The sequence below is a fragment of the Alligator sinensis genome, unplaced genomic scaffold (assembly GCF_000455745.1).
Source record: "Alligator sinensis unplaced genomic scaffold, ASM45574v1 scaffold85_1, whole genome shotgun sequence".
NCBI classification, from domain to species: Eukaryota; Metazoa; Chordata; order Crocodylia; family Alligatoridae; genus Alligator; species Alligator sinensis.
Genome location: NW_005841891.1, coordinates 532,565 through 547,964, shown reverse-complemented (window position 1 = coordinate 547,964; position 15,400 = coordinate 532,565). Strand labels below are relative to the sequence as shown.

At 40.7% G+C, this 15,400-nt stretch overlaps 1 protein-coding gene across 6 annotated transcripts in view; it reads right to left on the bottom strand.

The window, feature by feature from the left end:
- TECPR2 (tectonin beta-propeller repeat containing 2) overlaps positions 1 to 15,400 on the bottom strand; it is a 173,566-nt gene that overhangs the window by 149,590 nt on the left and 8,576 nt on the right. For all 6 annotated transcript variants that reach the window (XM_014517100.2, XM_025197165.1, XM_014517099.2 and 3 more), the window contains exons 7-12: positions 13,360 to 13,824; positions 11,420 to 12,420; positions 8,488 to 8,671; positions 5,808 to 5,981; positions 2,429 to 2,609; positions 1,136 to 1,277 (exon numbers count right to left, since the gene is read on the bottom strand). In XM_014517100.2, the coding sequence (XP_014372586.1) occupies positions 1,136 to 1,277; positions 2,429 to 2,609; positions 5,808 to 5,981; positions 8,488 to 8,671; positions 11,420 to 12,420; positions 13,360 to 13,824 (2,147 nt within the window). The remainder of the gene's footprint in view (positions 1 to 1,135; positions 1,278 to 2,428; positions 2,610 to 5,807; positions 5,982 to 8,487; positions 8,672 to 11,419; positions 12,421 to 13,359; positions 13,825 to 15,400) is intronic.

The window sequence follows — 15,400 nt, the reverse complement described above, 5'->3', positions numbered from 1 at the left end:
GAAAGAGTCAGAGAAGATTAAAATATTCTGGGAAACGGTCAGAGACGATTTTAAAAAAAAGCATCTCTCCTCTCCCCTGCAGCTGTCTTCGAGTCTGATGATGAGAGGGCGGACCCTAGTTAGTTTTCCCAAAACATGGAGGCCCACATGACTCAGGTAGCAAGGTCTGTTTTGGCACTGAGCAGCTTGTGCTTGGGAAAGTACCTTTTGAATCCTCTTTTCTGGACCTTTGGTGAAGGATTATTTGTTCAAACTTTGATGGACAGAACTAAAATGCTACTGGGGCATCTTAAAAAAAAAGAGGCAGCAGTGATTCATGTTGTAATAAGAACAGCAAAAGGGAAACACTGTATTCACAAGATTAAGGCTCACCTCAGAGCCATGCTAAATTACTCAGCTCTTACACAAGTTTGTATGTGCATACAGTGTAAAGCAGGAGAAGCTGAACTTCCTGGTCTTTTAACTGCAAATCAAAATCTTGGCATGGCCAAAAGTGGCCAGACACAAAGCTTTCAAGATGCACGTGTCCAGAGTCAATAACCTGCATGCAATGCAGCAGCTCAAATTATCTGTTGCTAAATGATTGTCTTCAGAAGCTGTTTTTAAACTGGGAGCCACATGCTTCTAAGCTGCTGTTTGACCATCTATAGTACCAGGTATCAAACCACTCAGAAAGGGTCCGCCAAAGAAGATGGGGGGGAAGGAGGTGCAGTGGGGAAAGAGAGATCAAAGGAAATAAGTCTGTGAACAAAACAGTCAGGGATTAGATCCTGTGCTTAGTCACTGGTGTGAGCCAGAAAAGTGCCTCCTGCGGCTGAAGGAAACAGCCCCATGTGGTTCACAGGAACTTAGATTAGGTGGAAGGAAGTGGCCCTGTTGTACAATTGTTTGTTTAAATTTACAGAAGAGAACTGCCCTGCGACCAATCCATTTCACTCTGAATAAGACTGAATTGTGTTTTAATCCTTTTGGGACCAAACTTAAATAAAAAGTGTCTTCACAGCTGGAGTCCAGGTGAATTAAAACTGCATGTAAAAAGCCAAGCAATTAATTCTTGGTGTTTTCTAGTACAAACCCAAAAGAAAAATATACCCCAGGAAAGATGGAATTTACTGAAAGCTGAAGTAGCGCCTACTTGCCACCAGTGATCATCATCTCCTTGTGGTTTCTTTGAAACCACACCAGTTCTGAACCACAGATTTCCATGGATGTCCAAAGCCCATAATGTCTGCTGATCTCCAAGAGTTATACACACTGGCTCCAAAGCTTGCATCTCACTGCAAATGCAAAAAGAGAAGCATATATATAAAAACACACACAGAGTCAAATCTGCCTGAAAAAATAGGACTCTAGAAAGGAGTCCTACAATAACCAGAGCACTTTAGAGTATCTCCATATGACACTACCAGTTTACAAATAAAATGCAGCCCTTTGAACAAGTTTATTTATCCAGTAACCTAAAGTTTGTAAAATTAGAAATCATTCGTAATGGAAAAAACTGCAACTATTTATTGCATCAAAACACTTGTTAAAATTCAATATCATAAGTTTATTCTTTCTTGCTGTTCTAGTCAGGATGGGTAGAATACAGACACGATAATCTGGAAATGGATATGACTACAGAATTAGGACAGAAACTGACCTTGATGATAAAAGCTTCCTGTAGAAGCCAACCATTCTTCCAATGTCAAAGAAAACAAATTGCTGTAAGGACCATTTTGCAATAAAAAAGTTAAACTGGCAATTCCTCCCTGAAACTTTTCATAAACCAAATACAATAGACAAGTTCCAGGCTAATGTTACAATATTTAGTGAACGGAAATGAAATAGTATTGATGTATGCAATAGCAGACATTTTCCCCTACATTTAACAAGCTAACAATCAGGATGCAACAATTTTCAAGATATTATTAAAAGCAGCAAGCAACAATCGGATAATAAAACTAAAAGTCAGAATTATGGATAGACCAGAAAACTGTAACAGGCTACTCAGACCAATGATAAATTTGTGACTGGTAGGTCAAGTACTATCTGGCTATTTCTACTCCAGTCAGCAACTGACTCAGAAAAATCAATGTATATGAGTTTTTAAAAATTAAATTATTAAATATCTGAAGAGCAAAAAAGGGAAGGAAGGGGGCCTGGGGAGAGGGGAAATAGCTGTGGTAGCCTGAATGAATGGAACAAATTGTATTTAATACAAACAACACAGTACTTTTTCTACCCATTAATTGTGATAAAAGTATAATGAAATAAAATGCACTGAAGAAAAAACTGGTAACCCAAAGATTATACTTTAGATGCAAAATGCTCTAAAATAAGAGATGAAAAGTTCAATTAATATACAATGAAATATCTAGCAATTCCAACATAAAAGTTGCAATTTCTGTTATTCCGATTAAACACTGACCAACGACCATTTCATTACCTGATGATATCACATTTCCACTGTTCGCCTTCAGGACAGAAGCTACTCACTCCCTCTCTATAAAGAAGCGCCCGCTGTTCAGTTAATGCCCACACTACATTGTTTCTTGAGGTAATCTGAGATAGGGGACAGGGGCAATCCACCTTTACCGCTCTAGCACAAGGACGATCCACGCTCAGGCCTGCAAATGCAACAAAAAGAAGAACGGGTGTTTGTAACTGGACTATGAGGTATAATCAGAAAAAGTTAGAGCAGAAAGAGGGAAAAAGTCTAAGAAACCTATAAGCATTTTTTAAATTCTCAATGTACTGCTTTCTCTATGAGCTATACTTTTACTTTACAGAGTTCAACCTATATTTAAACTTCTTGGAGAACCCAGAGCTTTCCTCCCTTGATTTCTGTTCCTTCCTTGCCTCTAGTGGCACCATCTGGTATCTCAGTTTAGAAAGATATATGCCACCCATACCAGATGTGACTATAAATTAAGAAGGAAGAAAAAATACTTGCAATATGTAAGACTTTAGGAAATTACGGTATGCATTTAGGCACACACCCATTTCTTCAGATTATATACTTTCTTCTACACAATTGTACCCAAAATGGGATCTGCACGCACTCAAGTGAATTGTTCAAGAAATAAATAACTTTTTACCGCAAGTTTCTAAAATTAGAAGGAGCAGAACAGGACTAGGATGGTCTGGGGATACTGAACAGAAGCTGTAGCAGTCAACTTCTAAGTTTGGGGAACATATTGTGAGTGCAGAAGCTAGATGGGGTGCTGGAGGTACTGAAGAAATATTTCTTAACCCATGCATGGAAAACACATACATTGAAGATTTAATTTTGGTTTCTAAATTAGTATATCAATTCCAAAGATGACAGAATGTAAGATATTACAGTCAAATTAACCTCTGGCAGGAGAGGAAAAATTTGATCCAGAATCTCATACAGTTCTTAGCCTGCAGAACCAAATTCCGTTTTTATCATTGTTATCATCACTGCTGAGTAACAACTCATGACCTTGGACAAGTTACTTGATTTCTTAGCAACTAATCAACTTTATTAAAAATTGAATCTAAAAGCAGGACACCCATAAAAATATGCTATGCATCTGAGTTCAAGTTAAACCATTATAAAATAAATATATTGTAATTTAAATATATATATACACAACAATTAATACTGTTGTTATTATATCTAAATGAAGAAATAATCACACAAAGAATATGACCTATCAGAAGTACAGACCAAGCAGATCTTTGATAGCCATTCTGAAATCTTGCCCTCCCTTGGCTACTGAAATTCCATCCTCATGCTGTTTCTTTCTCCCTCTCATCATTCATTTAGCATTTCCTTAAGAGGATCCTCTTCACGCCCTGAACTTTCTGCAAGAGTTCCACAAGGTCCTTACTTGTCTTCTCTTCTATCCACACCTCATCTCTGGATAATCTCACTGGCATACACAAATGTAGTTACCATGACTAGACAGATGGCCCACAGATCTACTTCTCTACTCCAAAACGATCTCCTTGTGTCCAAACTAAAATTTTAGCCTGTGTCTCCAGTATCTTTTCCTGAACAGATCATCTTTATCTGTAGCCCAACTGGGCTAATAAATCCTAATCCCACATCCCACCTGCTATCTCCTCTCTGTTATGTGGATGCCATCACCAGCACCTTCCTCCCAGGCACTCAGTCCCAGAACCCGAGTATCATCATAGACTCTATACTCTTTCTACTTACTCGCATACAAATTTTGTCTGAACCTGTCAGATTATTTCTGTGTCGTACCTAAGAGTCGGTATTTCCTATCCAGCCATACATGCAAAAGTGTCATCCTGCTTCATCTTCTAGCTCAGTTAATGTACCATATTTACCTGAATCCAAGTTGATTTCGAATTCAAAACAACCTCCCCCCAGTAATTAGATTCTATACATGGAACATTGATAAATTGGACAGGCATCTGGCTGGGATCATCTCACCCCAGCACTCTTTCACGCCTAGACTCTTTCCTGCCTAGGCAGGGGGTCAGACTCAATGATTTGTTGAGGTCCCTTCCAACCCTAGTATCCATGAATCTAAGAAATTTGTTAGATTCTGTATGTGGAAAATTATAATTATTAGAGGGTCATCTTAAATTCACCTCCCCCACTGCTACAACAGGGAAAACAGTGGCAGGAAGGACAGGCACCCTGACCCCTGCCATTTGCTCCACTACCATTTGTAACCCCTGCCACTTGCCCCCCTCCACAGTGCCTGTAACCCCTACCACCTCCCCACTGTGCCTGTGCCCCTGTTCCCACCACTTACTGTCAGTTGTGGCTCCAGCCCCATTCCAGCCTGGGGCATGAAGCACAGGGTAGCTCTGACCACAGCCCAGCCACACACCAGTGGTTGCAGCAGCAGCAGCACCCCAGTCCTGGGACATCAGGTGGTAAGCTGGCAAGGGGAGGGGAAGGAGGGAGCAGGCAGCCACTGCATCTCCAACTCCAGCCTGACCTAGGCTGAGGGCCTGAAGCAGAGTCACAGTAGCCACCTGCCACCCAACCTTGTACCTGAATTCAAGAGGAAGGCTCCCCAACACCACGTTGAATGGGGAGAAAACCCTGCTCTGGATTCAAGTAAATATGGTAAAAACCTTTCCTCTGACATTACTGAATGCAAACTAGCTCTCTCACTTCCATTCAGAATGCTGGTGCAAAGATTCTTCAACTGGTTTACTCTGGCCATAACACTCCTCTTCAGGGCATTTTTCCACCTTCCTTATCATAAATACAAACCTCACCTCACCCCACCCCACCTATTGTCTTGCATCCATTGTCAAAAGGTTGATTCTTACCTCAGCAGACCCACTTGTTAATTTTTCCAACAACCTTCATGCTTTCTCCCATGGGTCCCCTCACACTTGGGAAGAACTCCCTACAAACATTCATAAAGCTATCTTATCTTCTTTCAAACCCCTCCTTAACACTCTTTGTCCAGAGGCCTACAAAAAAAGATTTGACAATGGTCAGGCCGTTGGTGTGCTCAAACAGCGGCCTAACAGGTTACCCATCATGGCACTGTTTCCTAGTCTTTCTGTCAGTCTTGCTTTATTGTTAGGTTTCTCACAATTTGAGGCAGGGCCAATCTTTTTGGTCCCTCTGTGAAGCACAACGGAGTCCTGGTCTAGAGTTCCAGTAACATGAACAATGTTTTTGCAGCTTCTGCTGCAACATCCCACAACTGATTCCAAGTCTCAAGCTAAAGGAGCCTGCACAAAAAAAAGTTTTACTCTGAATTCATATAATGGTTTAATCAACTCAGGATCATTTAATAGGACTACATTTTTCTGACTCTCACATACAAAAAGGGAAGGGCAACAGTTAATGTCAGTACCTGTTTGCAGATACAGATCTCCATTAGTTCTGATAATCCAGGCAGTGTCATCACTTAAAGCTACAAAGACAGCCTGAGGTAAAGCTTCATACCAATGGCGCTTTCCTTTTATGGTTACTTTTCCACAAGCGAAGGCCTTATTAGTTTTCTGTTCAATCTTCCAGAGGAGAGCTCCTGTAGAAGTCATAAAACAAACACAACAGTGGGCAACAAAAGTACTAAACACTGATTGTGCAAGGAACAAAACAGGTGTCAGACATAAATAAGCCGGCAGTGTTAACAAAGGCTGCAAACAGACATTGCCTTTGTGGCATCGCAATAATTTTTTAGGGCAGCACAAAGCAAAAGCACAGCTATCTATACCTTTTATCATGTCACAAATACCCAAATTTGTAGCCGTGACAAAAAGTAGTATAAATGTGTTAGTTTTAGGGTGGGAGAGTATGGGCAGCCCAAAGCTCCCAGGACTTCAACGTCTCAATTCCTCGTGCCCTGGGATTCCCCTACAGCAGAGCCCTGGGAGAACCTGCCTTGGTTTTTCTGTTTGCAGAGGTGCTCTCGACACCAGAATCAGCAGGCACACTTTTGTAAGAGAGGAGCCCTGGATTTCCCTGCTTGCAAAGGCACACCTGGAGATTCCAGTGTGGGACTCACCTCTGCAAACAGGGAAAACCCCAGGTTTCCCAGCCTGCAGAGGTACACCTAGGGAATCCCCAGGCATGCCTCTGCAAGCAGGGAAATTGCAGGGTTTCCCCCTTTGCAAAGGTGCACCCAGAGTGTTGTCCCACAGGACCATGCCCCTGAAACCTCAAGCATGGCAGGGACCCACCCCTGCGGAACAACAGGCGATGTCAGTCTGTAATCAAAAGTGCAAGATTTTGCAAATCCTTGTTATACCTTTACATTTTTAAATGGGAGATAATTTCCAACTCTACTAAGAGTTGCTAAACCGTATATGTTAGCAGGGTAGTTCTTTCTTAAAATACTTTAATACAACTTGATCTCTGTACCTGTATTTTTTTAATGCCAGGGTATATTAATTCCAAATCTAACTGGTATTACAGGTCGAATTTACAGCTGGTTTCAATACTAGCTTCTGAAATGCACTTGTTAATTCTACATGCATGTACAAAGTGATATGGAAACCAACAATGTGGCTATCATGACAGCTGTCAGCTAAAAAACTCACATGGCTCGTAGCATAGAATAAGTGTGCAACATGTTTATTTGCTTTTAACATTACTACTGCAAGCAAGCAAGCGTGGTTTGGCTTGGTCTTTTTAATTAGGAATTCCTCCCTATGAATAGGCACTTTTCTGTTCTGAAGAGAGTCTGTGTTGATATCACAATTATAAAAGATGAAGTCTTCTCATATATACAAAAAAAAAGACTCAACAGGTCAGCTTGGAGGATCTGTCTGCATGAAGCTGCTCAAGCAAATCCAAATCTTGGCATTTGGGAACAGCCCTTTATACTGCAGCACCATACCTAAGTGTTCAGGCATGGAGCCACTACACCCAACATGGCATTTTCACAATTTGCAAGAGAAAGCTGTTCCAAATAAATTAAGGAACCCCTAGGCATTGTGAACATACTACTGAACTACAGGAACAGATCAATGCTCAAGCACTATTACTTGAAGTGCTCAGACTACTGCCAGTCTTGGCCACTATCAAGGGGCCTAGGCCAAGCTGCAGAAGTGTGGCTAAGCAGAAGGCCCCAAAGCCTGTATCAGAGTGACTACAAAGTGAACCTTTGCAGATGTGACTCGCTCGGTCAGCAAAGTAAAGGAAGCTGTCAACATGTCTAACTATACCAGTAATGAGATACAATTAAACAGAGTACAAGGCCTGGAAGAAGGCATTATAAGAGAAGACAATACATTAAGTAATCAAATATACTAAAGCATACTTATAGTAATTGATGTAACCAAATGTATTATATACTGTTTTGCTATAAAAGATATATTGTTGTTAAGTTTCTAGATAAGCTGTTATTAAAAAAAAAAAAAAAGCGCAGCCTCGTTTACCAAGACCATAAATTTGGGGGAAAGGAATAAAAGGATACGGGCAGTATTCCATAATGATGAAGGAAAGAAATGAGAATCCTTCCCTCCAAAAGTACAATTTTCACAGAACATAAATCCGAACTATTGACACCTTTCATGCCCAAAAGAAAACTAGTTCAAAACAGTTCCAAAAGTTTAGGTGAAACAAAGCAATTTAAATAAAACCAATCAGAGGTCATTTATTAGAATATTAGAACCAGCCATCTAAAAAATATAGGGTATAGGCTGGGGGGAAATTTGGAGAACTCAATAAATTCAAGAAGACTCTGATGCCAATTTATGTGCCACCCTCCTCCTACCTCTCGAGTCTCCCCAGCTGGTGTGAGATCTATGTTGTACCATCACAGGTAGCCAGATAAGACTTTAGGATAAATATTTGTTTTTGTATTCTGAAATGCAAGTAAATAAAAGTTTGGGTTGTGGACCTGTTTCTGCCTGTTTTATCAATAGCCAACCTGGAAGGTTACCTGTAATCTGGGTAACAAAATATGACAGGGAACCCAAACTACATGTGAATACATACCAGTATGAAAAACAGCACAATAACTTACACAAATACATATATTTTGATTTTAAAAGTGGGTCAACAAAGTAAAAAACAAGCTACCAGACCTGAAGGTGAGACTGCCACCTGCTGGACAGCATCTTCAAACTTTTGCCATCGTATACCTGCACTAGGCAGAGCACTGCAGAACAGGCTACCCTTGTAGTCCAGGCACCAAACGTATTTCTCTGAGACGACGAGGCTGAGTATTCCATAACCCGGGCCAGAGTAGCCCATCCAGCTCTCTGCAAACTAAAAAATGGAGAGTTAGAGCAACATCAAGTATCTTCATCTACACAGGAAAACTCACATGGACAACTGTAATAGCAGAAATATTTTACAAAAAAAAAAAAAAAAAAAAAAAATCAGAATACAAATGTTAAGTTACATCAGAAGAATAGCTGCCTTGTGTAATATAGGACAGCACTTGTCAAACATCTACTACATGATGATGTGTGTTACCAACTGTGTTTAGGAACTGCAAGATACCTGGTACAGAGTCTCACCATAAACAAAAGCCTGTACTGTCACTTACTTTCATAGGGTGAAAAAAAAACCCTATATTATTTTACTGATTAGAAGAAAATATATTATGTATGTGTATTTGCAAATATGCGACTGTATACTAATTCCTACTAGCTCAGGTAGCTCTCTCTGTTTAGAAAACTGTAACATTAGATGAAAACAATGATGGACTATATGTTTGCTAGTGTGGAAGAGGTTAAACACTCAGCTCTGACACTTGGGACTCTACTGTACAAAAAGAGTTGAGACTTGCTTATAGATTATGCCAAGATTTCACAGTCTGTTTTAGCTGAAGTTGATTTCCCTACCACCAGCAGCAATGTAGCTTATTCCAGAAGTAATTAAGATGCTAAAGATGGCTTCTAGACTTTGCAAAGGTTGAGTTATTTCTCCTTCACAATCTAAAATAAAAGACTTCTTTCACTATCACATTTATCAAATATTCCACTTATGGAAAAAAAACACTACATTTTTATCATGCAGTGATAATCACTTCTTAAAGAGATACTAGAAGGTAACTTTTGAGCTGATAATCAGGAATATTTAACTTGCTGTTGATACAATACCAAAAGTTTACTGAAAATTCAGTTTTTCTGCTTGTTTACTGTTTGATTTACCTTATAGCATTTTATCCTGATTCTGCTCTGAATGAAATCAGTATTAAAACTCTCACTGCCTTCAGCAGTTCAGGACCAAGATCTTTATAGTAAATGCAACTAATGGATTATAATGTAGAAAACACCAATTTGCTATTTTGTATGTTCTTCCTTCAACAAGGCGACAGGCAAGGGAGAACAACAAAGACAGTGATCTCTGCCTTGACAAGTTCACAATCTAAATAGCCAAATATTAAATAGGAATTATCTGCTAGCTGAATCCTGAGAGATTCTCAGCATCTTTAATTCTCAATGAAACCAACAGCATCTTGAAAGACAGTGAACATGCTCGAAAGATTCAAATGATGGGGCTACCTTAGAACAGGCTTTTTGTATTTTACTGCTTTAGTGATAGGTTCTTGACAGTGTTTTAAACTGATAACTGAAAACATAACACAATCTGAACAGATGTTCCTTCCCAGACTAGAAGCCTGAGTCTTTAACTAGATCAGGGGCGGGCAATTATTTTGGGCGGAGGGCCGCTTACTGAGTTTTGCCAAGCCATCGAGGGCTGCATGACAGGCAGCTAGGGGCAGATAAATATTAATTTTCTAAAATGTTTAGAAGCCCCGCGGGCCTGATAGAATGACCTGGGGGGATGCATCCGGCCCCTAGACCGCATTTTGCCCACCCCTGAACTAGATTGTTCTGAAGTTTGATACGTTGAGTTAATTGCATTGTGCACTGAAAGCACTTAGATTCTCTCATTTGTACTGGCTTATTGAGGCTGCATACAGATGTTCATTTCTACCAGTTGTAAATTTCTTCTGGTAGAAAAACAGCCTTGGAGCTGGACTGTATAGATGTTCCTCTAGCCCCATGATTTTAGAGCTTCACAGGCAAGCTTCATGGGCCAACCTAGAGTAGTAATGCAGGGTGAGGCAGGGGTATTTTGCTGCAGTGACAAGGCTCCTGAGTCTTGCTGCTGCAGCAAAAGGAAGCCAGAGGGCTGGAAGCTGGGCTTATGGAGACTTTCCCCAAGCCTGGCCTGAGAGCCAGGCTTGGGGAAAACCTCCATAAGTGTAGCTCCCAGGCCAGGCTCCACAGCCTGGCTCCCACACCCTCCAGCTTTTAAATCACTGCCCCCCCACCATCCAGCTGAGCAATGGGGGCAACAAGGGTAAGCCAGTAGGGCTGGAAGTTGGGCTTGGGGTAGGCCTCCACAAACCTAGTTTCCAACCCCACCAGGTTTTAAAGCATTGCCCCTGCCACTCAGCAGAGCAGCAGGGAGAGGCAAGGAAGCAGGCACAGATGAGACACGCTTGCTAGCTCAACTCCTGGCCACAGTGGCATTTCTTCAGCTGAGTGCCGGAAGAGCAAGGGGAAGCAAACTGGGGCAGTGCTCCCTGCACTTAGCTCCAATGCCTGGGATCTGAGCAAGGGGAACAGAATGGCAAAGCCTCTAGTGGGAACTCAAGTGTCAGAAGCAGGCAGGGACCATCTGGAGCTGCTCCCCCACCCCGGGGTCTACAGGATAAGGGGAGAAGCTGCCAGGTCTCTGGAAGGGAGCTTCTCTCATGGCCCCACAACTCCTAGTCCCCAGAAGGAGTTAAGCCAGGGGGAAGCGTGCAGACTTTTGCTCCTGGGAATACTGATTTAACCCTGGTTGTTTGTGGAGCAACTATATTTTTTACAGGAGAAAAAGCTTGAATTTCTGCACATCTTGTTTTCTATCAGGAGAATGATGATTTTCCTGTGGAAAAAGGTGTGTCTGTGTGTGGCCTAAATCAACAATCAAGATATCCCTTCTGTAAGTATTTGCAGTAATTGCTTTTTCTGAAATACACATCTCATATATTATCTAAATGAAAACACATACCTGATCAGATTTTAACAGTACCATTTCATCCAAGCTTGTTTGGGTCATATCCTGGGATGTAAGATTAGCACCCATTTCTGTCACACTTGTTTCTGAAGACGAATAAGGTAACCCGTGCCCATAAATATCCTCTTCATCACTTGATGCTGATTTCTCAGTCTTGCTATCATGGATGGCGGTTACCCATTCAGCAGCTTCAGTACTAGATTTACCTTTGACCACACCTCTCAAGGAAAATCTAGAAACAGCAGTGTCTTGTGGATATAGATCATTCTTAGAGAGATCAGACCAGGGAGCCGTAAGGTTCTCTGAGGCAGTGTTCATTAGAGTAAGTTGCCGCTGCTTCTCCCTGCTGTTTTTATCACTTCCTTTTTGTGTCAGTGATTTTTCAGCACCACATGTAGTATTAAACACTAAAGACATTTGGCCTGTGAGGTTTGTTTCTGCAAAAATATTTTCAGTATCCTCCAGATTTATTTCCCCTAAAGTTTCTTCTGCTTTACACAGTACTGTAAAATCTTGCTGCTCCTCTTGGGTTAACTGTTCAGAAATGCATTCAGTTTTCACATAAAACAGACTCTGATTGCATTCTCTATCAACACTCTCTGCCAAATCTTCCGAGAGTAGTAGGGGAGAACTGGATTGCAAAGTATCTGTAACAGTCGGTGTACCCATTCCAGAGGTGTCACTCTGGGGAAGTTTGAGCAAGTCAGTTTTATCTCCATTTCCTTCGTGCATTGTGGAAGTCACAGACACAGGAGACTGAAGCACACTGAATGTTTCCGAGCCATTATCCTCCTGTAAGACACTATGCGACTCTACGCTGAACACACTTTCCTGATCTGGAGAACCTGTGCTCAAATGATCTATACTACTGCTCATTAGGCTAGAAGTCATGGAAAATGAGTCTGCATTTAAAGAATGTGGACTGTCACCAGAAAACTGACGCTCATAACTTGGCGTACCTTCAAGAGAGCTGTGATTTTTCTTGGTCCCATTTTCTGATCTCACAAAATGAAAGAAAGAAAGAAAGAAAGAAAAGGAATGTTTCCTTATCAAACTTATTCATTTCAGTGCGGACAAAAAAATCGGAATTATTTTTGTTAAAAAAAACAAAGAGGTGTTAATATTAATAACATAAAAGAATAATAGAAACTAGACTCACTAGGCTGTCACTTCTCTAGGGGGCAATACATTCACTGATGTAAACAAGGACAAAGGACACTGATTCTTAACCTTAGTGCCGTGATTCACAAGCTGTAACTTGAAGAATCTATAGTGTCAAAAACATTCTGACCCACTGTTGTCTTCCTGAGTTCTTTGCAATAAAAAATTGCTCTTTCATTTTTCCACAGTCAAAATACAAGTAAAAACAAAAATATGGCATTTTTCAAGGGGTCCCTCGAGTTAAATGAGGAATGCTTCAAGTCTAAAAAAGCTGGGAACCACTGACATAAGAGGCTGGTAAGTGGCCAGTTATTTACACAATATTCTCTGACTTGGGATTTTAATATCGGCCTCTTGAAGGCTCAGATCAAGTATAGTATCAGTCCCTTGAAGGCTCAGATCAAGTTTAGTATCCAAGCAGTTAAGAATCCTGATACCCTTAATACATTAAGTAAGAATTAACAATATGGATATGGATTTGTTCTTAGGTACATAAAGAAATACTTTACAATACATTACAGCAGCCAAAAAAGTGTTTTTTACAGCTGCTAATAAAATAAAATAAAACAAAACAAGTTATATATAAAATATTTAAAATTAATAAAGATATTTAAACAATCTTCAACTTGAACAGAAGTGAAGCGGACTGAGTAATTAGCATTAATCCTTTTAATGGCTAGCACTGTTTTTCCACTTCATATGTTATAAATCATATAAAAACAAAGTTAATGATTAGTAACAGCAACATTAGAAAAAGAATGTCACAGATTTACCTTGTCTCTTCTTTTTTTTCTTTTTTACTTTGATGGGCTTTACAATCAGTTCTTGGTCAAAATCTTCAGAGCTAATTATACTGAACCGTTGTGAAGAAGGCTGGCTCTCTCTCTGAGCTTCACTTGATGTGTGGTCTGCACATATCATGAGACTAGAGCCACTGTCCACAGAATTTATTGAACTGCTCCTGCTTCTTGATTCACTGGCTACTGAACAGCCTCTTTTTCTTGTTTCACTGCTGAAGTCATTCACTTTCTCAATGCTTTTCTCCATTGTGATTTCCAAATAATTTTTTGCTATAGAATCAGAGTCATTTTTATCCCCAGTAATTTGGGAAGAAGAAACCATTATGTTTTTTTCTGTCTCCACTGAAGGGTCAGATGATACAGGTGTCAGTACTGACAATGGGGTCAGCAATTTGGGACTCAAATCTGGTAATGGACTCAGCAATTTTGAACTTGAATCTGAACCAGAAAGGGAAAAAAAGGGAATACTGAAACGTGTAAAGTTATTAATAAAGAGCTCTTGGAAAGCATTCAAAGAAAGGTGGGAATTTGTTCCTCACATTGCTGAAACCTACAACATTACAGCATAATACATCTGCAAAATGTAATGTAACTAGATTTGTATTGAAACACTGTTATTTGTACAGTAGTGCAATTCATGCTCTGATGCCTGCATGAACTCACATTAGCATAACTGTAAGTTTGTGCCTACATATCAAAAGTAATATAGCCCGTGAGTTGAAGGCCCAACGACATGAAATGCTCAGTGTGTTTTGAGGAATCAGGCCCCTCATTTTTAATTTATCATTTAAACCACTCTGGCAAATTCAAAGAACTGCACTGAAGACGTTAGGAGTCACAAAGCACCTGCAAGTAAAACACTGCTTATACAACAAAATTATTATTCCATGGACATCATGGATTTAAAAACAGTCTCTAGAATTCGTAGCGGTTTTGTTATAGATTTACTAAAATTGTGCTGTTGTCGGGCAGAGAAGTGTAAACATAAAGTATTGAAACAGCTTAAATAATGCTTAAATGACAGCTTGATGGATCTCTAGCACAGGCTGCCTCCCCTTCCTCCTCCCTACCCGCTCTGTAGCCAGATGCCTGTGTTTACCATGATCCCCAACCCCTCTGCAGCAAAGGTAGCTGCAGACAGGGAGGAGCAGCAGGCTTTGCAGCACAGTGCAGCTGTGTGTCAATGACCCACCCCCACATAACACAGGACATTTGTGGTCTGTGTCCTGCCCACAGGCCAAAGGTTGCCACACCCTGCCCTACAGATGACTGTTTCCTAGGCTATGCTATACTGATAACAACATTGCATTCAAATCTCTATTTGTTATTGCTGGTTAGAACAGGTCTGAGCATCAAATGTATCAATTGTCTGTCTTCTGTTCCATTTCACTTTTATCCATGATTTTGTTCCACTTCTCTTTACTACTCATATCAGCAACCAAGGGCCATCCTATTCAAGCTCATATCAACAGAAGACATTGGGTTGAAGATTCTTTTAATCCTTTTCATCTTTCTTCATAAGACGTCGAGTGGGTAAGGTAACTAGTAGGGTAAAAGCGCTAGGCCTTAGGAAAACTGATTTCAATGAACTCAGGTGAGTAGTCAAGGACGCACTGCGGAGTAGGAGTTTTGAAGAGATGGGAGCCCAGGAAGGGTGGCTGTGCCTTAAGGAAATGATCCTTCGGGCACAGAGGGAGACGATCCCGATGCGAGGAAAAAGAGGGAAAGGGGTCAGGAGGCTTCCTTGGCTGACCAGAGAAATCCAGGGCAGCCTATGGGCCAAAACGGGGACACACAAAAAGTGGAAACAGGGAGAGATTACCAAAGAGGACTATACCTCCTCTGCTCGTGCTTGTAGGGAGGCAGTTAGACGGGCCAAAGCTACCATGGAGCTGAGGATGGCATCCCAAGTAAAGGATAACAAAAAATTGTTTTATAGATATATAGGGAGTAAAAGGAAGGCCCAGGGAAGAATAGGACCCCTGCTAAATGGGCAGAAGCAATTGGTAACAGA